The sequence below is a fragment of the Lynx rufus genome, unplaced genomic scaffold, assembly GCF_022079265.1.
Source record: "Lynx rufus isolate CCGP_SWC_20201006 ecotype Redwood Valley unplaced genomic scaffold, mLynRuf1.p SCAF_17, whole genome shotgun sequence".
In the NCBI taxonomy this organism is placed as follows: Eukaryota; Metazoa; Chordata; class Mammalia; order Carnivora; family Felidae; genus Lynx; species Lynx rufus.
In genome coordinates this window covers 28,262,655-28,288,326 of record NW_025814831.1, presented here as the reverse complement: position 1 = coordinate 28,288,326, position 25,672 = coordinate 28,262,655, and the positions used below count along the sequence as shown (strand labels likewise).

Here is a 25,672-nt window from a genome sequence, read left to right as displayed (position 1 = left end):
TCTGGCTAAAATCACAAGCATTCCAGACAAAGCCTCGATCTGTGCGGGGTGGCAGAAAGCAGTGAGAATATGCTGCTGGCAAACATCTCTGAGCAGGCAGGACATAAGCCACTGCAGCTGGCACTACAGAGGAATAGGAGAGCAGAAGGGACGACATACGGACTTTACCAGATTAGGAAATAAAACTCAAGTCAAAAAGTATAAAATTGAGTAGCCAATAGGTAGCGGGCACCAACTCAGACTGAAAAGGTACACTTCCACATCTGAAAAGGCCTGTCAATTTTTGGAAAAAAAAAAAAAAAAAGATTAATGGGTATACGCTAAGCTTGAATTTACTTAATATAAACATGAGTACTGAAAACAATACAGGATCTAGCTAATATTCCACATTAATTCGAACATTTTGGTCAATGGAAGGCCACTTCAGTAGGCTAATAAAATGTTATATAGGACGCACAAAACACTTAAAAGAGAAGAGCCCAAGAAAAATACTTGTAAATAAGAGTACAATTCTCAGGGATGCTTCTTAGAGAAATGTCTGTTTGGCATAGCAGGGCCAACAGAACTATGCTCGTATTAGAAAAAGTAAACTGATTCAGCTTGATCAAAAAGGAATTTAAACTTAAATCATCAGGTAGGAGAGAGGAAAAGACTCAGAGTCGCAGGCAACTGCTCGGCCCCAATCCCCTGGAATTCATCAATTCACCAAATTATTTATAAAATAAGAAGCTGCCTGCATGAAATTAGGAGTTTAGGGAAACAATGCCACTTAAGCATTGGGGTTCTTGAGACTATAAGCCAGACAGAATGGTACTGTACCCTCTGCTGCCTGAACACTGGAGGTTTCTGATATGGACAAAAGTCAATTCAATAACTACTCAGTAAGAACTCACTAGGTGCTAGGACTGTACTGAATTACAATCTCTGCCTTCAAATAATTCCACGGGAATCTAAGACATGTATATGCATAACAACTACAGTGAAAATGCAAAGCAGAATAAAACTTTAAGAAAAAAAAAAAAAACAACCGTTCAGGGGCACCTGGGTGGCTTAGTCAGTTAAGCATCTGACTCTTGACTTCAGCTCAGGTCATGATCTCACAGTTTGTGAGATCGAGCCGTGTCAGCTCTGCACTGACAGCACAGAGCCTGCTTGGGATTCTCTCTCTTCCTCTCTCTGCTCCCTCCCCCCCCCCCACATGCACACACTCTCTCAATAATAAATACATTAAAAAGCCAAAAAAAACCCAAAAAACCCAGTTCAGATAATCTCAGCTATGAAATAAAGGTTAGAGAAGGGAAGGCGATAGTTGTGGACAAACTTCACTAAAGAGAAAGCACCTGAAGGCAAGGACAGAGTACTCTAGGCAGAGGGCAAAGTATGGGCAAAGGTTCAGATACTGAAATGAGTATAGCAGGTTTAAAAGACAGTAAAGAAGTTCTTTTGGATAGATTAGAAAGATCACTTGAAAGCCACAGAAATAAGACTACACAGGTAGGACTAATAAGAAACTAAGACAAGTCACAGATGCCTTTTGAGCATTAAACCAGTAAGTCTCCAAAACAAAACAAAAACAGTGGCACCCAGAGAGGTATAGATCTTTCCCCAAATCCCACATATAATCCTGATCATAACATTGGCCCATAAGAGATGCAGTGCAGATTTTTGATTCTCCTTCCTCATTTAAAAAGTTATGTAACTGGGGGCGCCTGGGTGGTGCAGTCGGTTAAGCGTCCGACTTCAGCCAGGTCACGATCTCGCGGTCCGTGAGTTCGAGCCCCGCGTCAGGCTCTGGGCTGATGGCTCAGAGCCTGGAGCCTGTTTCCAATTCTGTGTCTCCCTCTCTCTCTGCCCCTTCCCCGTTCATGCTCTGTCTCTCTCTGTCCCAAAAGTAAATAAACGTTGAAAAAAAAATTTAAAAAAAAAAAAAAAAAAAAAAAAAGTTATGTAACTGAATCAGCTCACAACCCCACCTGGTCCAATGATCAAGATACTCTCTTCCTAATAGACTCTTTCCACCACCTCTCTGTTGCCACAGCACAGCATTAAGCATTATTCAAACACAAGTGAAACCACAAAACCACAGACCTCTGGCTGTTCTCAGTCCAGACCATATAGGCTCTTGTAGAGACCAGCCAACTTATCCCCGTAGCTGACATCGTGGCCCTAAAGGGTCCCCTTTGTAAAAACAAAACAAAATAAAACAAAACAAACGAACAACAAGAACAAAACCTTCTCTGCATTTCTCTGTCAAATGGACAATCTTTTTTTTTAAACTTACTTTTTTTTTTTAAAGTTTATTTATTTCGAGCGAGAGTGCAAGAGAGAGCATGAGTGGAGGAGGGGCAGAGGGGGGAGGGGAGAGAGAGGATCCCAAGCAGGCTCCAAGCTGTCAGCACAGAACCCGAGGCAGGGCTCGATCCCACAAACCGCGAGATCATGACCTGAGCGGAAACCAAGAGTTGGTTGCCTAACCGACTGAGCCACCTAAATGAACAATCTTTTAAAAGGGGCTCCAAACACTACAAGTTATCACATTGCCATATCAAAACAAATGAAACTGGAAACTGAGTGGGGACTATACTGTATATGTGTATACATTTATGCATATATATACATAATTTTTATGAAAAAATGTTTTAATGCTTATTTTTTGAGAGAGGGACAGAGTACAAGTGGGGGAGGGGCAGAGAGAGAGTGAGACAGAGCATCTGAATAGGTTCCAGGCTCTGAGCTGCCAGCACAGAGCCTGATGCAGGGCTTGAACTCACAAACCGAACTGTGAGATCATGACCTAAGCTGAAGTTGGGCACTTAACCTACTGAGCCACCCAGGTGCCTCATACATATATATCTTAAAAACTAGTTCCTGGGCATCTATATGCACAGCATCAGCACATAAAACACTCAGAATAAAAGATAAGTTCTACCTTCAAAGAGTTGAAAATTGGAAATGTAAGACAGACATACAGGAGACATTTAAATAACACAAAGCTGTGTGATGTATATATTCATACATATTCAAAAATGCCTAAATGATCTCATCAGTGAGTGATATACTATTTAGAGGAAGCCACATTAACCTCCTTGCTGTTTCTGAGGTATGCTAAGCATCTCAAGGCATTTGGCTCTTTCTCCAAAGTCCTCATTACTACCTGATTTATATTTACTTGTTTACTGTCTATTTGCGTCAATGAAAATGTAAGCTCCATGAGAACAGAACTGGTTTTATTCACTGCTGTATCCCCAACATTTGAAACAGCGCTTGGCATGTAAGGGTACTTAATAAATGATGTGTTAGATGAATCAATCGATTGAGAAACTGAGCAGGCTAGAATGGTTGAGGGAGGTAACCTAAGGTAAACTCATGCTTTTATTGGAAGAGAGCATTCCAGCAAATGAATGTATGTGATGTGTTTAGAGGGTAGAGCAAACTAGACCTGCTGGGACTGATGAGCAGCGGAAGGCAAGGCTAGGGCAAGAATATAAAGACTGCTGAATGCCAGGATGCCTAAAATCTCTTCTAGCTCAAAAATTCTATGATTCTGGGTTTCACTCTATAGCATAGGAACATTACTACCACTACAGAGCAGGGACAGCTTTTGAAAAAGGACTGACATGATGAAATATGTGTTTTAGGAGACAAATCTGGTAGCAGTATTTGGATATATTAAGAGCAGGGATATCTGAAGCCTAATGACACAATCCAGGATTTAAAAGATTAGAGTTCAGATTGTGTGGTGACAGATACAGAAGATATTTTGAAAGAAGTATAAGCAGAACTCAATGATAGGCTGACAAAGGAAAAAATGATTTCCAAATGTGAGCCCAAGTAACTGGAAGGGTAGTGGGAACAGTGGTAAGCGAGAGGAATTCATTTGGAAGAGAGGCTCATGAATACAGCCTCTAGACGTTTTAGACATCTTGGTTTTGAGATAAGAGTGGCAAAACTATGTGGAAATGTCTACAATACTGTTGAGACATCCTGGAACTGGCACAGCTGGGAGCAGACAGAAGGATATCAGTCATGAAATCACCATTAAAATCCTTTATTTTTTTATTTTTAATCTATTATTCCATTTACTTCAGGCAAACTCCCTTAGCTTTTAGGGTAAACTGACCAACTTTAGATCAAGGGAATCAATTCTTGGTTAATTGTCAAAAGCAGGTGGTTGATCTGCCACTCCCGGGAATCTACTGCCACTCTTGGCAAAGGAGCCTGCTCTTCTAGGATCATTTGTTCTGAATATTCTACAAATGTAAAACTGCCAGGAGTCCTTTTGTTACTATACAGAGAAAGCCTGAGAATAAAATTAAATGGAGGCAAGGAAAGGAAGCACTAAGAGAGAGGTGGAATTCCAATGATACTGTTAAAACCCCAAGAACCAGCTGTGCCTGAGGTGAGCACCACACTGCAGACTTCCCAGTTCAGAGAGTCAAGGCAGCTTGAGTTTTGTTTTTATGTCCTGTCACCCCAAAGGGTCCCAATTAATGTAACAAATACAAATGCATACAGCTTTTAGAATCTAGAGTCCTTGAAGCTAACAAATGCAGAGTGAAAAGGAATCTGCCTTTTATTTTAACCCATTACGGAGCACAGAAGCCATCACGTAATTAGTCTAAAAGGTACTAAGGATAGGATCTTAGCCTTGAGATGCACAGAAGAATCCATAGCAAGATAGAACTAGGGAAATGCTCTTGAGACCAAAAATATTTCTAACTTTGCTATATATTGTCAGACAGACCTTATTTCTAATCCCTTAGAAAATATGTCACTAGCATATAAATGTACTGTTTTCTAGCATCTCTACCAAATTCAACTCTATCATTCAAACCAAATGTCACATCATTCAAGAAATGCCTACTCCACGACATGAAGAACTCGGCTGATTAGCCAACTTTCACTTATATGTGTGAAAGACATATATAAACAAATGTAGTTTCCATTTCCTCTTCCTGCTGGCCCAGGAGAGAAAGTTCATGCTCTAATTTGAGAGAAGACACTTAACTCAGGGAAAAACACTCTGATTACTTACCCTTGCTCTCAAAACACACTTCAAACATGTCATAATCTTCAGTGGTAAAGGCAAATTTCCCCTTGGTTGCATCTTCCTTGGAGTACAGAATATGACCAGCAGAATCTGTGATCTAAAAGAAAAAGTAAGTAAGAAGAGGAAGAAAATAACACTGGGGAAGAGAACTTACAGAAACCGGAGAAATGGAAAGAAACATTGTCTATAAAAGACAGTTGATGGGCGCCTGGGTGGCTCAGTCAGTTGAGCGTCCGACTTCGGCTCAGGTCATGATCTCACAGCTCGTGAGTTCGAGCCCCGCGTCGGGCTCTGTGCTGACAGCTCAGAGCCTGGAGCCTGCTTCGGATTTTGTGCCTCCCTCTCCCTCTGCCCCAACCCACTCGCATTCTGTCTCTGCTCTCTCAAAAATAAATAAACGTTAAAAAAAAAATTAAAAAAAAAAAAAGACAGTTGCTATTCCCCATTATGATGACTATATTCACTCCATTCCTAAAGACAAGAACTGGATTAGAAGATGAAACCCAGGGGTGCCTAGGTAGCTCAGTGAGCTAAGTGTCCACCTCTTGCTTTTGGCTCAGGTCATGATCTCATGGTTTTGTGGGTTTGAGCTCCACACGGGGCTCTGCGCTGGCAGTGCAGAACCTGCTTGGGATTCTCTCTCTCCCTCTCTCTCTCTGCCCCTTCCCCACTCACACTGTCTCCGTCTCTCTCAAAATAAACAAACTTACAAAAAAAAAAAAAAAAGAAGATGAAACCCAAATATAGCAAATTTTATTCATTCAAACAGTATCCACACTGACGGCTAAAACATGTTGCTGCTATAGAATGTCTTACCATACCCTAGGGCACCTGGGTGGCTCAGTTGGTTAAGCATCCGACTCTTGATTTTGGCTCAGGTCATGATCTCAACGGTTCATGATACCGAGCCCACGTTGGGCTCCTCTCTGTCTGCCCCCTACCCCCACTTGCACATTCTCTCTCAAAATAAATTAACTTAAAAAAAAAAAAAAAGTCTTACCAAACCTAAAAGCTGATACAGTTGATATAGATTGGGTTTATCAGCAAAAGTTCACCTTATAAAATGTATGCCAGTAACATTATCTAGAAAGGGATAGGTCACAAAAACAAAGCAGACAATTACCAAAAGAATACACTACAAAAGACATATAAGAACACATCTCTTCTGTAAAACAAACTCTGATGGAGAGGCGGTAGGAGCAGAGAATGGAAATGGGACACTGATACAAAAAGAGAAGGAAAAAAGGCACACATAGAGAAGAAAACATTAAAAAAAAAATTGAAATGAGGGCTGAATAAAAGGTTTTAGGGCACATCTTCTCAATTCCCTAAGAATTAACAGTAGTAATATTAATCAAGTATCTTCTGCCATGAATGATGTTGATCATTAATTTGTCAATGCTTAGATCTGCACTGGTCATTCGGGATACAGGGATGGGATGTGTAAGACAGTTCTTATCTTCAAAGGGCTTAAAAGTCTAAATGAGGAGATGAATAAGAAATGAGACTTCACTATAACGTGAAAACTGCACTACTAGAGGTAAGTACATGTGCCAAAGGATATGGAGGTTCAGGGAATATACTGTAGAGAAGGTGACATGTGAGCTAAGTCCCATAGGATAAGCTGCAATTAAGGGGAAAATGGGGAGGGGGGTGCCTGGGTGGTTCAGTCGGTTAAGCATCCGACTTGGGCTCAGGTCATGATCTCACAGCTCGTGAGTTCGAGCCCCGCGTCGGGCTCTGTGCTGACAGCTCAGAGCCTGGAGCCTGCTTCAGATTCTACATCTCCCTCTCTCTATGCCCCTCCTCTGCTCATGCTATCTTTCTCTCAAAAATAAACAAACATGAAAAAAATTTTCGTTAAAAAGGGAAAAATAGGGGTGTAAGAACATTCAGGGTAGAAGAAATAGCAAATATGAAGACTGAAAAAAATATATATATATAGTACCATCATAATACTAATAACTAGTATTTACTAAGCACTTATTAAATGTTGAGTACTATGCTAAGTGCTTTATATGCATTTTAAATTTAATCTTTATTATAACACTATAGATAAGAACTATTATTTCTCTCATGTTCAATAGCAGGAAACCAAGGCACAGAGAGGTTAAGTGGCTGGAGAGGTACTGGCCAGATCATGTAGAAATGCAACACCAGGGGCACCAGGGTGGCTCAGGCAGTTAAGCATCAGATTCTTGGTTTTGGGTCAGGTCATGATCTCATGGTTGGTGAGTTGGAGCCATGCAGAGCCCGCCTGGGATTCTCTCTCCCCCTCTCTCTGCCCCTCCCAACTTGCCCAGATGCACTCTCTCTCTCAAAATAATTATAAACTTAAAAAAAAAAAAAAAAGAAATGCAACAGCATGCTAAGGAGTTTAAACTTCATTTGTACAAAGTGGAAAGGCAATGAAGAATTTGAAACAGGAGAGTGATGATTCAGTTTGCAATTTAGAAAGATGAACCTGGTAATACTGTGAAGACAGACTCAAGAGGGACAGTGCTAGAGATAAGAAGATGGGTTAGGACACTATTCCAGCACTCCAGGCTAGGAATGATGGGGAGAAGGGGATGGATCTGAGGGATTTTAAGGAGGAAGAGGTCATAGGACAAGACCAAAAAGTCAAAGCCTCCCAGGATCAACTGAGCAACCTAAGTGAATTGCACGGGCCAGCGTCAGTCCACAAGGTGGTAGACAAGTTGGCAAGATGAGAAGATACACCGGTCTCAAGGGAGAAACCAATGACTGCCATGTCATGCTGGGTTTTCAGATCATTCAATTTTTCAAAAGAAGCTAGACATTTTAACTTTTAGTTGAAATCTCCTAAATTTTAGATCCTCATAGCCAATCCCAACATATGAAAAACTACGTCAAGGCCAAACAAAAGAGGTCTAGGGAACCAAGTTCTTCTGGGCCAGCAATTTCTGACCTCTGCATTGGACAAGAAAAAAGGTGGCTAAAATCACATGAAAGCATTGCTGGGCAGCATGGAGGTCTCAGCTGAGATCATGGGCCATGGATTTCTAAGTGGCAACACTTAGCAACCAGGATGTAAGAACAAAGAAAAGTAGTAAGTGATCTAGGCTTGAGGTTCTGCAACTGTTTTTGGAAGGATACAGGGATTAAGGAATTATGCTATAAACTTCATACATAATATTTATTAAATCTTCACAACAATCCCAGAGAGGCCCGTCTTATTATCCCCATTTTAATGACAAGGAAACCTAGTAGCCTGTTTATCACAGAGTTAATAAATTCTGTATGTGCATTTGAAGTAGTGGAAAATCCATGTTCTTCCTCCATTCCATGTTGCTTCCCCACAAAAGGAACGTGTGAAAGAATGGAATGCACAGATGATAAGAAAGACTAAGAAACAGAATGTGATAGATTCTCTGGGTCCGTGCAAATCAGAATGCGTAAGAGTCCTCTCAAGTGAGCACTACACTGTTCAGTCTGCATTCTTCATCTTGGAGGGACTAGCAGGCAGCCGCAAGGTAGAGGTCCTGAAGCAGCAATAACTATATAATCTGCAAGGAGAAGGGAATACTTAGCCCTGAAGATTCCTAAAGGCCTCCTGTTCATGTGATACTTTTTCTCAATCAGCTAAAAGAAAAGGCTTAAGAAAAGACTACTTTAGAACCTTGAATACACACGTATTATAGGGCAAAAATTGGTCTGGGAACTATTCAACTCACAAAGTAATGTGTAGTCACCAATGTGACAGCAATGTGTTATTCTCCCTTTCTTCAGGATCTGTCACCCATTAGGCACTCGTATGTCCCTGCTCCCTGGCTCCCAAAGGCACAACGACAATACTTTTAAGAGCAAGGAGGAAGTTCAGAAAGAATGACTGCGGGAATAACAGATTTTCACATTCCAAGCTGATGAAAAAACTCTAACTTAGTTTGGCTCCTATGAATAAAGTTGCAGAAAATGTGGAACTTTTCTAAGGCTTACTTGGATAAAAACAAGCTTCCAGATTTGCTTACACTAGTTTAATTCCTTTTTCTCTTTAAAGATTTTATTTTACAGGGCACCTGAGTGGCTCAGTCGGTTGAGCATCTGACTTCAGCTCAGGTCATGATCTCATGGTTCATGAGTTCGAGCCCCACATCAGGCTCCGTGCTGACAGCTGGGAGCCTGGAGCCTGCTTTGGATTCTGTGCCTCCTTCTCTCTCTGCTCCTCCCTGCTTGTGCTCTGTCTCTCTCTCAAAAACAAATAAACACTAAAAAAAATTTTTTTTAAGATTTTATTTTTATGTAATCTCCACACCCAACATGGGGCTCGAAATTACAACCCTGGGATCAAGAGTCGTACATTCTACCGACTGAGCCAGGCAAGCACCCCTAATTTAATTCTTAAGGCAGTAGGAAAGGATTACAGGCTACTAGAAATGTTTAATGTAAATGAAACCAGTAGAGGACAGCAAGGAATAAGCATCAAGAACGCAGCACTGGGGCGCCTGGGTGGCTCAGTCAGTTAAGAATCTGACTTTGGCTCAGGTCATGATCTCGTGGTTTGGGAGTTCAAGGCCATGTCAGGCTTGGTACTGACAGCCCAGAGCCTGGAACCTGCTTAAGATTCTGTGTCTCCCTCTCTCTCTGCCCCTCCCTTGCTCACACTCTGTCTCTCTCAAAAAATAAATAAACATTAAAAAAAAAAATGCAGACTGAACAGTCACCACAGATGCCATCATCTCCACAGTCAGGCAAGGAAAGAGGCCAGGTCTTTCCTAGGAAAAACCTAGGAAAAACACTGACCTAGGAAAAACAACCCAATTTAATTGTGCTTGGCTTATGATCTCTTTTATCTCTTAAGATATTAAGAAGGTTTTTCAAAAAAATTTACTAATTTAAGGACAGGAGCTTGAGCTAGGTGATAAAAAGAGTGTAGATTAAGTCATTAGCAAAATCCTTCATCGGGTATTTTGCAAAATGAATTAAGAAGCCTGCCATGTTCTTCTGAAAGACTTTGGTATAATCCATACCTCCAATTAGTATTCAGAAGGGGTAAACATGGCTTAAGTAGTCCCTTGCTACAATGTGCACTGTACTACAATTATGGTAGAATCACTTGCTTTCATGGTTCTTTCCATGACATCTGAAAATATATTAAAGATTCATCTTCGTGCAAAGACTCAAATGCTTTACAAGAGGCTGAAGGCAAAGGAACCACCACTGCCTACCCCTTTTATCAGTATGAAATGTAATCCCGAAAGTGTGTGATAATGATCACAATTCCCTAAGGGCCTTCACATTCCTATATTCCCTATGACCTTCAGTTGGCACAACTGTAGAAAGGCTGTTTATTCAGATATTTGGAAATCCAAGCAAGCAACATGAGAACTTAACCTCCATGTTAAGCTCTTAAGGACTGCTGGGCATTCTGAGATCTTAGAATTTTTCTGAAAATCAGGAGGTTTCCCATGTAGTTCATAACTCTGCAGCTATTTAGGAGCCACACCATCAATATTAGTTAAAAAAAAAAAAAAGCATATGCACTAACCCCAAAATAATTACATAAATCAGTAGGTAGCTAAGAAACAGAAAACTGAGCCAAGCTCAGTGACTAGCCAGAGCTGGCAAAGCCTAAAACCCTGAAATGATGGTTTTAAATTTCCTCAAATTAAAATGTTCTAATTACAGATCACCTTAAAAAGTCATCTGGTGTCTCAAGAATTGAGAGATTCTACTTTTTTTCCTTAAATTCTACTAAAGTACCTTGGTAATACAATAAATAACAGCCACTTTTACCTCCTGTAACAGCAAGCCCTTAAAAGTTTACTTCCTTTATAATATTTATTGTAAGATTCTTAATTAAACAAAGGTCATATCAAACCATAAAATTCACCCATATGACATCAAGGAATGGGAAGTAATACAGCTGTGTTCTAGATAACACCTTCTGAAGAAAAGCAAACCAAAGTTGACAACTTAGTAAGTAAGGAAAAAGCATTAATTCTATATGCAGGGTAGCTGATGTCAAGAATATGTAAATGCTCACACTGAAACTGTCAAAATAAGTGAAAATCCAGGTCACCAGGAAAATAAACTCCTTAAGAACTGGATTTTCTTGGACCATCCCAGGCAGTAGCCGGAAAACAGGTTCTTGAGCAGGTCCTGCTCCTGGAGCCTGCTTCCATTTCTTCTATGAAACGTTCAAGATAATATGCTGCCTACTTGAAAAGGATCTTTAAGAAGCTTAGGCCCACACCTTTTGGGATGAGCGCTGGGTGTTGTATGGAAACCAATTTGACAATAAATTTCATATATTGAAAAAATAAAAATAAAAAAAATAAAAAAATAAAAAAAATTTAAAAAAGAAGCTTAGGCCCATACTCTAGGCAAATAAAGCAATTAGAAATAAAAGAAATTAGAAGTCACCTGCAGGAAGAAACAAATAGGCACTATCAAGAACCTGAATCCAGCAAATGATATGTACACAATAAATTTGGCTCTAAGTTTTCTGGAAGCCAAGATTAAAAGACTATATAAGAGAACCAAGTTAGGTTACACATCATTTGTTTTCTGATGATAGATAATTTTCCTGGAACCAGACATGAAGAACAATTTATCAGGAAGGTCCTTGCAAAAGGACAGGGACCAATATCACTCTCCAATTTCAACCATAAACTTGCTAAAGATACAAATACAGTTCGAATAAGTACTTTTAGTGCTCCTCTATAATGATGTGCCTGACCTAATGCAAAGGTGGGACCTGAAGGACCTAGACGACAGCTCCTGTGCCAGGGTTCTCTGCCCAGCCCACCCCCCTCTTACTGCTCACAGAATTCCCAGACTTACTCTAAAAGTTGCAAGAAGACTGGAACTACTTTTGGCCACTTGCTGAAACCACAATAGTGTTAAAAAAAAAAAAAAAAAAGCAAGGAAGAGAGGTCTTAAAAATAATACTACCTACCCAGATCTTGGTTTCTAATACCATTCATTCTCCAATAAAAGGAAGCAGGGATTCTCGTAGAAATGGCTGATCCCGGACGGGGGCAGAAAGTTATACAAGATGAGTCGGACAAGGGCAGAAAGTTATACAAGATGAGTCTGTAGCACTTTGTAGTGCCAGAAAGTAAGAAAGTCTCAAAAACAGAACAAAACAAAACAGAAAATAAGAAGGAGGGTATGTTAAAGGGCCACGGGAGCCAAATCAAAGAGCTCCCAACAGCCCAAACTGAAACAATGTGAGCAACAAAATAAAGTAGTATTGGACTGTAACCCAAAGTATAAATATTCATGAATCCATACTGATATAAAGCATTCAACAGAGACAAATCTCCCAGGCAGAAGACTCAATTTATGTAGAAAACAGCACCCTCAAGAAGACTGAGCAGACCTCCCCACTCCTTAAGCGTGGGCTGCGCATAGTGACTTCCTTCCAAACAGCACACCAAGGAACGGGAGAGAAAAAGTAACTTTATAGTAGAGAAACCTGACAATAACACTACCTCAGCCAGATGACCAAGATCAACAGCAACAGTGGTAAATCATGCAGATAGCATGCTCCCTTAATATGATGTAATGAAAATGGTCCTTTACCTCTGTGGGCTTCCTCCCCAAAACCCATACTCCCAGCTTTATCATAAAGAAAACATGATCAGACAAATCCCAAGGGGGGGGGGGCATCCTGCAAAATACCTGACCAACACTCCTTTAAACTCACAAGATCTTCAAAAACAAAGTCTGAGAAAGTGTCATGATCTAAAGGAGCCCAAAGAGATATGACTAAATGTAAAAGATCTTAGATGGGATCCTGGAACCAAAAAAAGGACATTAAGTGAAAACTAAAGAAATCTGAATGAAGTATGGACGTTAGTCAATAATAACATCTTAATGCTCTAAAACTGTTCTAAAATTAAAAGTTTGTGAAGCACCTGGCTGCCTCAGTCGGAAGAGCATGCGACTCTTGATCGCAGGGTGGTGAGTTCAAGCCCCATGTGGGGTGCAGAGATTACTTAAATAAATTAATTAAATTAAGTTTGTTTAAGGGGCGTCTTGGTGGCTCAGTTGGTTAAGGGTCTAAGTAGGGTCCGACTCTTGATTTCGGCTCAGGTCATGATCTCACAGTTGTAAGTCCGGGCCCTGCTGTGGGTTCTGGGCGGACAGTTCAGAGCCTGCTTGGGATTCTTTCTTTCTTTCTCTCTCTCTCTCTCTCTCCCCTCCTCCACTTGCACTCTCTCTCTCAAAATAAATAAGTAATTTTTTTTAAAGTTTGTTTTAAAAAATACTATCCAGAAAGATGAAATCAAATGCATATATACACATGTATCTGCAGATTCTCAAGAAATTTATAGGCTACTCAGAGCCAAGCAAGCATCAAGCATTTTCACAAACTTTAATGAGGGACATACAAATAGTTATTTTGGACAAAGTCCAAATCTACTCCTGTAAAATAACATATGATCCACAGGGAAGGTGGCAAGTCTGTCTTTGTATTGACACACATTGCTTTCATTTGCTGAATCAGCTCCATACCCCACCAATCCCAAGAAAATGTTTAAAAAACAAAACAAAACAAAACAAAACAAAACAAAACAAAACAAAACAGGGGCACCTGGGTCTGTTGAGCATCTGACTCTTGATTTCGGCTCAGGTCATGATCCCAGGTCGTGGGATCGAGCTGGGTGGGCATCAGGCTCCACACTTAGCATAGAGCCTGCTTGGGATTCTCTTTCTCTCTCCCTCTGCCCCTCTCCCTGCTCGTGTACACAATCTCTCTCTCTCAAATTAAACAAACAAACAAACAAACAAACAAACAAACAAAAAAACCCATGCATCTTTTCCAGGAAGGCTACCATAGCAGCAGAGGTCAATCAGCTTGCAGCTTTGCTGTAGATGGTGAAAATCTGACGATGTAATTTCCTTCAATTAGGCTCCTACGTGGACTCTGTCTTCTTCAGGTTGACAATCAGTCTGTAGTAGAACACTTGACTATACAATGTGTGCATATTATTTTAAAGGTAACTATCATTATCTGAATGACTAACTCAGGAATTTAGAAACATCAGGACCCTTGTACAAGTTCTATACACTGATAAGAATGAACTAAAACAGAAACACGTATCCTTTTCTCCCTTTAAAAGACAGTATAGGATAACAGACTGAATGTTCTAGAGTCAGACCTCAGGTCTGTGATCAAATCACAATTGTGCCACTTACTAGCTGTAAAGTTTTGGGTATATTCCTTACTCTCTCTGTTCTTCATATGTAAAATAAGGACAGTAGCACATACTCTGTGAGATTATTGTGAGGATTAAATTTAATACAGGTATAAAAAATAATAAATAAATAAATTGGTTAATTAATTCATTCAACACATGTAAAGTGCCTAGAAGAGCGTCTGGCATGTGGCAAGCACTCAAGTGTTACTATTACTGTCCTCTTCTCATGATGGTAACTATTTGTTAGTCATAACTCAGAACTCCACAAACATTTAGGTCACTAACCATACTTTCGACCTAATAGTGTTACTAGATGGCAAACTATATGTGTACTGAAGACAAAATGTCTGACGAAGCAAGGATTCAATGAAACCTTTTAGCGGCTAACAAGCTACAGTAAGAAATACAAGATGACACCAGCGTTTCTGGCATGTGGTTTTTTTTTTTTTTTAACCTGCCAAGTAATAACCTACAAGCAGGACCCAACAACCTTAGGTGCAGGGGGAGGGGAGGGGAAGAGAGGACTGTGTGTGCATGATCTGCGGTTGCAGGCCTCTGCCCTTCTTTTGGTAAAAGTTCACAAGTGAATCTTGAGCCATGGGATCTACTACCCTAAGACACAAAAAAGCAGAGAGAACACCAAGTCACTGAAGTTGCTGTAGTTTTAGACTGGAAAAACAGTACAGTAGTCTCCCCTCATCCTTGGTTTCCCTTTCTGTGGCTCCCTTACCTGTAGCCCGCTGTAGTACGGAAGCAGATGACCCTCCTTCAGATGCACGTTCAGGTCAAGAGTAGCCTGGTGCTACTTCACAATGCCTGTCATTCACCTCACTTCATCTCATCACATAGACACTTCATCATCTCCCATCACCACAGGAAAGGTGAGCTACCACAAGTCACCGATGTTTTCAAACCTGAAGAACATAGGCAACGGATGGCCTAGAAGCTATATATCTAATGGGCATAAAATGAATTTACCCTGATCTTTTAAACAAGAGCAAGTACCAACCAAGTCTACCGACTGCATCCCTGAAATCCAAGGATCCCATGTAGATTCTACCCAGAACAAAGTCAAACTTAGAAAGGCCTCAAGCAGCATTAAACAACACTAACTTCCTTCAAGCTTCCAACACAATTCAACAATGATGCAGTGCGGCATAGTATTGCTTGAGGCAACTTGCAGAAGTGTTGAAAACTAGAAATGAGAAATTTCCAGGGGTGCTTGGGTGGCTCAGTTGGTTAAGCATCTTGATTTCAGCTCAGGTCATTACCTCTTGGTTTGTGGGTTGCGATCTGCACTGTCAGTGCCGAGCCTGCTTGGGATTCTCTCTTCCTCACTCTCTGCACAACCACCCTCAACCCACCCCCCCACCCCCGCCACTTGTGCTATCTCTGTCTCTCTCAAAAGAAATAAATAAACTTAAATTAAAAAAAAAAGAGAGAGAGAGATGGGAAATTTCCAGGCACTGTATATGATAATGGATAGATGCTCTCTTCCTGCTTCTATCAGCATTTGCTACATTAACTCAACATAGTCATGCGTGACTGGGTGGGGGTGGGGGGGAGGGATGGGGGGGTGGGGGTGATGGGAGGGAGGAGAAGTTGGGAGAAGAAAGTAAGAAAGAGGGAGGAAGGGAGGGGAATGAGAACGAAAGAGCAGTTGCTGCCCTAACAATACTACTGCGGGGGTGAAGCCAGATCAAATGTTTTTTTTCATACTGTTCCAAAGTTATTTACGGTAAAAACCTCCAGTGTGACCCTTTCAGGCACAAACAAAGCCTTGTTCTTTCTTAACAACTAGTCCCTTGATTTCCCACACATTACGTTGAACAATGAGGTTGGGGGCACAGGATAAAGCAGATGACATCAACCTCCCTCAAGTTGGAGGCTTGTTTGGGAGCCCAAATTCTGGTCCGTGGCCAGCTAGCTGATTTCACAGAAGGCTCTACTTGTCCAGGCTGCCAGACTGAGTATGCATATGGGGGCAATGGCTCAGGATCAACCACCAGTCAGCAATTCACACAAGAAACAGCATAGAAGACACTGTACCCGCTAGATTACCTTTATAAATCTTTTCCATTTTCCTAGAAACTAGGCACAGTCTCCAGAAATCATCATGAAGACATGGCATAGCAATTTCAATTTTATTTTTATTTATTTATTTTTATTAGAGAGAGAGAGAAAGAGCACAAGTGGGGGGGGGGGGTTGGGGGCGGGAGGAGGATATCCCAAGCAGGCTCCAGGCTCAGTGCTGAGCCGGACATGGGGCTCGATACAACTCTGGAATCATGACCTGAGCTGAAATCAAGTGGGAAGCTCAACGGACTGAGCCACCCAGGCGCCTCACCAATTTCAACATCTAAGCAGCCCCTTCTCTAGGTCAGTTCAAAACAGAGAAGGCTGTAGACAACTTTTCACCGAATAAGAGAAATTTAAATGAAGTAACATGATGTTTACCTTTTAGAGAGAAGGAAACACAAGGTCAGAAATCAGAATATACTACAAAAAGAAACTAGCTTTTAACACTATTAAATGTTAATGTACCAATTGGCCTTCTGTACCAAACCACCTATTTATTGAATCGTTTCTAACCCACTGGATGATAATCACATCACATGTAAACCTAAAAGAGACAGATTTTTCTCAACAGAAACAGATCAGTTCTCAGTATAGATTCCAGTAATAATAAACGGAAATAACTGTTCCAAATAATCTCAAAACTATATCATTTATATATGTATATATGTACACCCCCCCCCCAATCTTTTTATACAGCTTTCAGTTGGGGGTGGAAACAGTTAAAAGCCATGGTTTCCCAGCTGCCAAGATACTTCTTGATCATTTTTAGGCTTAAATTATGATAGGCCTATGACTCAAGGCTGAACTCCTCAAATGATCGGTTTGGCTTTCTCATCTATAAGCTAGTTGGGAAAGATTGGCACCACAACTGGGTATAACATCCAAATAAAAAATGATTACATTTAGCAAAATGAACTATTAATTAGCATTAGCACTCTTGAAAAAATGACAATGAAAAAAAAGTAAGACCAATTAGATTATTTGGAAGAGGCTGAAAAAGTATAAATCATTTCAATTATTACCATTAGGCTTTTCTTTCCTTTTGGGTGATGATTATGACAACTCTTCACAACTGCTTTTTGCACTCTGTAAACTATTTGTAATGTACAAATCACCCTTAGGCAACAACTCATCTCATCACCTAAAACTAATTCATCCTCCAATTTGCACTATTAATAAGCATTCTAAATGATAAATGGTATTGGAGCTTATTAAACTATTATGATATCATCTAGTCTTAATGAAAATGTGGTTTTCAATTCAAAATCAACAGAGTTGAGATTCTGAGTTCCTACAACAGGCTTATTATGGGCCTGAAGCAATGAAAAAATTTCTATATTCACTATAAATGATGAGTCAATACATCCTGCTTCAATTTCGTATAGCAAAGTCTTTAAATCTGATACTGTTCAGCCTGAGTTAGCCTCATTTTGTGGAAAAAAAAAAAAAAAAAAAAACCAGGGAAGGGTGGTATGGGATAAATTCACTGGAAATCTCAGCACAAAACACATCTTAATATAGGACTGAAGCAGAAATCTTTAGAGTCCCGCCCATCATTTCAATCCATTTCCATTCAGAGAGGCCTTCCCTGACCACTCAGATGCTCTACCCCTCTGTTACTCCCTACCCCCTAGTGTCTGATTTTTCTTTATAGTACTTGTCACTAGCTGCAACTGTGTGTGTTTTTTTAACCTGTTTTTGTTTCCAACTAGAACTCAAGGGTTTTGTCTGCTCTCCATCCCCATTTCCCCAGCTAGGTCTGGCATATATTAAATATTAAAATATTCATTGCATGAATAGGAAAATCACAAACAAAATCCTCAGAATTCTTCTCATTATAACATTCTTTATCAGGTCACTGCAATGACATACGACAGGGGAGTCAGATTAGCAATTTTCATTCAGAAGAGAGGAAACAAAAGAGTAATAATATATATGACCTGAATAATCCCCTGAATAATAAAGAACCACCTCAATTAGTCCTTCCAACACTTCTATGAGCTCTATCATCGCCCTGTCACATATCAGGGACTCAAGGAGAAGGGTTAAGTAATTCCCTCAAGACCATACACCATTTAAGTGGTGGAGTTGCTGAGATTTGAACTCAAATCTGTCTAACTCCACATCCAGGGTCTTTCCACTCAACTCTTATTTAATAAGGCTACTATACTTGACTCAGTTGTACAATAATGAGTATACAGTACATTGAACTTAAGACACAGGGATGAATGAGACACGGAAGACTTCACAAAGTAAGCACCATGCTACATCAAAAGTGCCATGTCAAACAGGTTATAAAGAAGGCACACAGAAGGGGTGTGCAGCCAAACACTGGTCCAGATTAAGAGAACACTGCATTCAAGGAACTGCATGAGGTTCAGTACGGTTGGAGTCAGGAGTGGGAGGAAAGACATGAAGAGGAAGGAAGAGGAGAAAAAAAATCAGAGATACGGCTAGGACACTGCCAATTCATTTGTCCATTAATTTCTGATGTTGAAGTCCTACTACGTACTATGTGCCAGGCACTGTATTAGACAGGCATTTCAATGGCGAATGAAATACAATCTCTGCTCAAGGAGTTTAGAGTCTATGTAAGAAAACACAAAACTGTGTATATAAACACAGAACTACAACATACAGTGATACATGAAAACATTGATATATTCGCTGGACATTAAGGTACTCCCTGACAGGAAGAAAGTGCATTAGGCCAATCGAGGCACTATATTCACAAAGACCCTTATGAGAGAGACTGCCTTATTCAGAGCAACAACGAAATGCCAAGTCCGGTTGGCTAAATTTTACACTACAGAAAGCCTCCAGCTCCCCTCTTAACCTGAGCCCAAACCATGGCTTTTTGAACCAAGGATGGACAAACCACCAAAGAGAAGACAGTCAGTAGGCTGTGAGAAACCTGAAATGTGGCCTGGCGTATAAAAAAGAGCTGAACCAATCAGATTCTCTCACTCAAGAGGTATACTTCAGAAGCAGAAATGATGCACAGAGAATCCTTGGGCAGAGTGTGGGGCACAAGTGGTCAAAATTTAAAAGAAAGTGAATACATGCTATGAAAAAAGGTTGCAAACCGTGATAAGGGACTGGATCAAGCCCACAAAAGTGTTCTGTGGCCTGAACGGTATATTACATTTTTAAAAATGACACCCAGCTTGTGGTCTCTAAAATACCATTCCCCACAGAAATGGACAGAACTCCTTGGAGGAACCGCCACTTCCAGGTCAGTGGTTGCGCAGACGAAAGATGAGCCTAGGATACCTTGTTCCACAAAACAGGGAAGCTATCAAACCCTAATGGGGCTGTGTTAAAATAAAAGGCTACAGGAACCAGAGGGCCATGTGAGCCTAAAGAAAGAATGCAAGTGATAAAAACAATGACTCTAAAAATGGAAATAACAAAAAATGATTTCAGTATAATACTTCATTAAAATAACACCTTCTTCAGACTACATTGGAAATGACAAAGGCAACTCTCTCTTACTCTGAAAATTGTCAATTAGAAGGAATGAATTCTGCATTTATCCTGCCTTTTCTACATGAATTAAAAATTTTAGGGTAACCAAATGGTTTTAAAAGTTGATGAATTCTTTAAGAATAATTCCAGCTAAGGGACACCTGGGTGGCTCAGTCAGTGAAGCGTCTGACTTCAGCTCATGATCTCGTGGTTCATGGGTTCAAGCCCCGCATCAGACTCCATGTGGTTCGTGGGTTCGAGCCCCCATCAGACTCCATGCTGAGAGCTCAGAGCCTGGAGCCTGCTTTGGATTCTGTGTCTTCCTCTCTCTGCCCCTCCCCTGTTCGCACTCTGTCTCTCTCTCTTAAAAATAAATAAACATTAAAAATTAAAAAAAGAATTCCAGCTAGTAAATATGGAAGGAATAACAAAATTAGAAAATCATCATTACACAACCTTAATGAAACAATAAATTCGCACAACAGTCAGCAATAGACTCAGAAGTAAAAGAATGATGAGAAGCTTTACAATGGAGACTTTGGGCCGCTATCACCTTAGGTAGGTAGAATAATGCCCACCTCTCCAAAGATGTCTACACCCTAATCCTCAGAACCCATGAATGTTATAGTACATGGCAAAAGGGGGTTTGCAAGTGTGATTAAATTAGGGTCTGTGATAAGGAGATTATCACAAGGGTCCTTATAAGGGAAAGAGAGAAGCAGGAAAATCAGAAGGAGATGATGGAAGCAGAGGAGGGAGGGGGAGAGAGACGGTGGGAAAGAGGGAGAAAAAGCAAGATTTAGAGATACTTATTACAGGCTCTGAGGATGGGGGAAGGGTCACCAACTAAAGAATGCAGGCAGTCTCTAGATGCTGGAAAAGACAAGGAAATGGATTCTCTCACCTAGAGCTTTCAGAAACAATACAGCTTTGTTGACACCTTGATTTTATGACTTCTACCCTCCGAATTGTCAGATAAATAAATGTGTCTCGTTTTAAGCTACTGAGTTTGTGGTGATTTGCTACAGCAGCAGTAGGACGCTAACACAAAGGTGAACCCACTGATCAATCTTAGCACTGAGAGGCACAGAAAGTACTGTGTGCTTTGCTGCGATGCCGCATGAGGCATACAGCACCCACGAAGTACTCTTCACCGAAAAGATAAACCTGAAACTAACTGCAGCACATCTTTAGAGCTGATTCCTTTTACAAGAAACACGGGGAGCAGAACTGTTTGGATGATACCTCAAGGAAGTAAACAGACAAAGCCGCAGTGTAGGACATTTTACGGACAACTGACTGACAATACAACTGCCAAGACTCGATTAAAGAAGACTTGAGAGGGGCACCTGGGTGGCGCAGTCGGTTAAGCGTCCGACTTCAGCCAGGTCACGGTCTTGCGGTCCGTGAGTTCGAGCCCCGCGTCAGGCTCTGGGCTGACGGCTCAGAGCCTGGAGCCCGTTTCCGATTCTGTGTCTCCCTCTCTCTCTGCCCCTCCCCCGTTCATGCTCTGTCTCTCTCTGTCCCAAAAATAAATAAATGTTGAAAAAAAAAAAAAAAGAAGACTTGAGAGATCTAAGAAATTAATTTAAAAACATATTTCTGAGACAAGTGGAGAAACCTGAATATGAATTGAGTACTACTGGATAGCATTATTAATTTTGTGAGGAGTATAGCCACATAACACCGTGACTACGTGCTTAAAGGAACTCATGCTGAAGTGTGCAAGACTGAAATACCATGATATCTGGGATTTACTTTAAAACAATTCGGCATACAGGCACTAGGGCGGGTCAGTCGGTTAAGCATCCGACTTTGGTTAAGCATCCAACTTCCGGCTCAGGTCGAGATCTCTTGGTTCGTGAGTTTGAGCCCCGCGTCGGGCTCTCTGCCATCAGCGCAGGGCCTGCTTCAGATCCTCTGTTTCCCCCCCCCCTTTCAGCCCCTCCCCCACTCGTGCTTGCTTTCTCTCTCTCAAAAAAAAAAACATTAAAAAAAATTCAGCATAAAATGAGAAGGAGAGGCAGTTTCGATGAAACAAGTGTGGCAAGACCCTGATAAGTATTGAGTCTGGGTACTGTATTTATGGTGGACTGACCATACTCTTCTCTATAAAACTGCAAACAAACCATAACCAAACCAATTTGAATCAGTTGATGACATTTAAAAATCAGGAGATTTCACATCAAAACCTGGATTTCTGACTTCATGTGAAAAATTAGATGTGACAACAAGGCCTACATCAAGAGATCGGTACTGGCTACCCCAAATTAACAGTTCCCAGCGTCTCCCAGGTATCATCACTGCCACTGTTTATAATCATATCTGTCCCAATTCATTCATTTATGTTGCCTACCTGGCATTTATTTGGGTTTAGGATCCCAGGAGTAATCCAATTAAACTGGTTAGAAGCAAGAGAATGAAGCACACGTGGGGAGACCAACTGAGTGATGGCAAAATGTTAGTTTTGTTGAGGTGTCTCCAGCAGTCTTGGAGGCGATATAATTCACATGAGGCCATAAAGCTAAACTATGCTTCCTGTATTTATTAACGGCTTACTAGAAGGCAGGCCAAATGCTTGATATTCTGGAAAATATGAACATGAAAATAATTCCTGCCCTCGGAAATACTAACAATCTAATAAGAAAGACGAGATATAAAGACAAATAGCTACAATATCAGATGAAAATAAGTTCAGGGTACTGTTCAGGGTGGCTCATACCTAAAATGCAAAATGGGGAGTGACCAAATACATAAAGCTCCAGAAAGAGATCATAAAGAGCGCTACAGAGCACGCTGGAAAATTTAAACTTTATCAGATGAGCAACAGTGAGCCACTGAAGGATTTCAAAATATAAATATAAATCAGAGGGGACAACACTGGAGATGAGAGTAACATCTTTATTGCTCAAATTCTCTTATTCTATGCACTGCATCCTTCGAGGAGTCAGCAGCATGACTCTCAAAACACTGTATCTAAACCTCTGAAATTATATGATCACAGCTTTCTTGGTAGGACAGAAGTTTGGTATCTGAAGAGAATAATTAAAGAAAAGGTCACTGAGCAAACCCCTAAAAATAGTTTATATCTCCCAAATAAAATATAAATAATTACCACTACTGGGTTCCAATACCTTAAACATAAATTATGGTCTTACTATACCCGAAGCTCTATTAAAAAGTAAAAAGGTTTCTTCCTATTTAGTCTAAGACCCATTTTTCTTAACAAACTGTGCGCTTATCCCGAATGAATAAAACAAGCAAAGCTTTATGGGTATCATGTTATATTAACTTTTCAAAGACAGCGCTGGTCATCCTAATGGCACAAAAGGGCCAAACTGGCATTACGGTAGTAGTTTGTCACCATCAACGAATACTGTTGAAATCTTGCATAAAAATTGGCCAAATCCAAACTCTGGGGTACCATTAAAGAAAATACTACAGAGTGACCATTTTGTGACCAACGATCGACTTTAACCAATCACAGGTATTACAAATAAAAAGCAAGGCGAGTGTAAGACTGCAGTCCTTTTCTTTCACCTTACTGAACTCCCAAACCAAGAATTCCAGCTCGGACATCAATTTATTCTACATCGCTCTAAGCCTCAGTCTGCTCACGTGTAAGATGAAACCAACGGTAACGAACTAAATAGTATCATATGTAACGTGGCACAGGACCTGACACACAGCTAATGCTCAACAAATAACGGTTTTTATTATTCACAGTAAGCTTCAGCCCTTCCATGATTTTCCTGCAGGTTTCAGGGGGTCTGATGATGCCAAGCCCGACACATACTCAACACGCAGAGGCCTCTTCGGAGAAACAAGTTCCAGTTCAACATAACTAGGACCGGAACACTTACAGGACCCCGACCACGACCAAAGTCGAGGCCGCCCCAGCTCTGCGGTCACCACATCCAGCAAGGCCTCGCGGCCCTTGTAAGGGTTCCCTGGCATTGGCGCCCCGCCCCGCCCCGCCAACTCCGACCAGCCGGATGAGGGGGCGGTCTCGACCGCGCACCCGTCGCGCTTCAGGGAGGCCAGGCCGCCCTCCAGGCCCCAGGCCGCCCCCCCCACCCCATCCTCGGTCGACGCCTACGGTCTTCCCTCCCCGCGCCGCCCACTGCCGCACCTTGAGGTGGGTACGCAGGCCGCCAGCGCCCCCAGACTGGTCGGTGATCTCGTACGCGCCCGTCACCAGCAGGTCCTTGTGGATCTCCTCGCGGAGGCACTTGCGGGAGTTAACGGGGAGATGAAAGGAGATGGCGAGCACCGAGCTGGGGCCCAGCAGGAATAAAACCAGCACCGCTAACGGGGAAGGGCCACGCTGAGCTGGTGGGCCACACAAACCAGACATGGTGCCGGAGACGGTTCACCTCCTTGGGCCTCTACCGCGCCGGAACCGGGAGGTCCCACGTGACTCACCTCTGACCGAATGCCGTGAGCGCCATTTTGGAGACTGGCAAATAAATGAGGACTATATGATAAATCTCTTGAAAGGGAAAACAGGCTATGATACCACGTAATATCAATAAGTTAAAATGGTTAAATTCGGTTTGCTAGAAGTTTCCCTCAAAAGTTTTATTTTTGTTAACCTTAGTAACCGCTCAGTCAGCCGTAACAAGTGTGGGCAGCCCTGGAAGTAATTCTTTTTTAACTTCCGGAAGTAGTGCCCGCGAGTTTTTAAGGTAGGTGATACCATAGCAACCAAGCACCAATAGGAAACGGCCACAAAGGCCCTTGGTTAGTCCCGCCCATTGGCCTCCAAGGCCCGCCGGGCGGGGCGCAGGCAGATGTGCCTTCCCAGCACCTTGCTGCCTTGGTGACAACTGGGACGTTGAGCACTAGAGAAGAAAACTTCGAGAGGCTGAGCGGAAAGATCCTAATTTGGCTATTAGGCGAGCGGAGCCAGTATCTCAGATTAGGTGTACGCGTTACCTGATGAATGTGAGCTGGGCGTAGGCACAGATCGTGCACCTGAGCACAGTAACTGCTGGAGTAACTGCTTTCTGAATGTGCATCTTATTTAGTAAACCTCAGGCACCTACTATGTTAGGTAACATTCAACGAAATTTGGATTTTGTATTTTCTTTTTAAAATTTTATTTTTAAGTAATCTCTGCACCCAGGGTGGGGGCTGGAACCCACAACCCTGAGATCAAGAGTTGAAGGCTCCACCGGACTGAAGCAGTCTGGTGCCCGTGTATTTTCCATCTAAATTGAATAAAACACACTGTTTTAGTTCAGTCTGAAAAATGGAGCCGATGCCATTTACCAGATAAGCGTTGTCAAGTAATTACGTGTTTTTAATGCATAAACACTTTAGGGATCAAATAGGCTAGTCTGTAGTAAGTAAATGTACATGGTAATCGCTCATATGTTCTCTCATCAAATATTTATTGAGTACCTACTATGTGATGATGGTACACTATACCGTGCATGAATACCGACATGTTTTGATTTAACCACTATTGCTATCAAATAGTCAGGAATGAAGAAAATATGAAGATGAAAAAGGAATACACAAGAGCCTAAGTTTAGAATCATCTACTTTGATTGCTTTTCTTTGATCAGCTACAGAAATACCCAGAAGTTGGACTATCTGCTTTTAGCAATTTATTTATTTACTTTTTTTTTTAATTTTTTTTTCAACGTTTATTTATTTTTGGGACAGAGAGAGACAGAGCATGAACGGGGGAGGGGCAGAGAGAGAGGGAGACACAGAATCAGAAGCAGGCTCCAGGCTCTGAGCCATCAGCCCAGAGCCTGACGCGGGGCTCGAACTCACGGACCGCGAGATCGTGACCTGGCTGAAGTCGGACGCTTAACCGACTGCGCCACCCAGGCGCCCCTGCTTTTAGCAATTTAAATGATTGTTCTGTATTTATAACTCCTTTCAGTCCATC

General features: G+C 41.4%; 1 protein-coding gene across 1 annotated transcript in view; it reads right to left on the bottom strand.

Moving 5' to 3' along the window:
• Positions 1-24,157, bottom strand: part of TMED10 (transmembrane p24 trafficking protein 10) — a 38,945-nt gene extending 14,788 nt beyond the window's left edge. The window contains exons 1-2 of the mRNA XM_047080335.1: positions 23,900-24,157; positions 5,036-5,147 (exon numbers count right to left, since the gene is read on the bottom strand). Coding sequence (XP_046936291.1) covers positions 5,036-5,147; positions 23,900-24,124 — 337 coding nt within the window. The 5' untranslated portion in view covers positions 24,125-24,157. The remainder of the gene's footprint in view (positions 1-5,035; positions 5,148-23,899) is intronic.
• Positions 24,158-25,672: the final 1,515 nt, after the last annotated feature.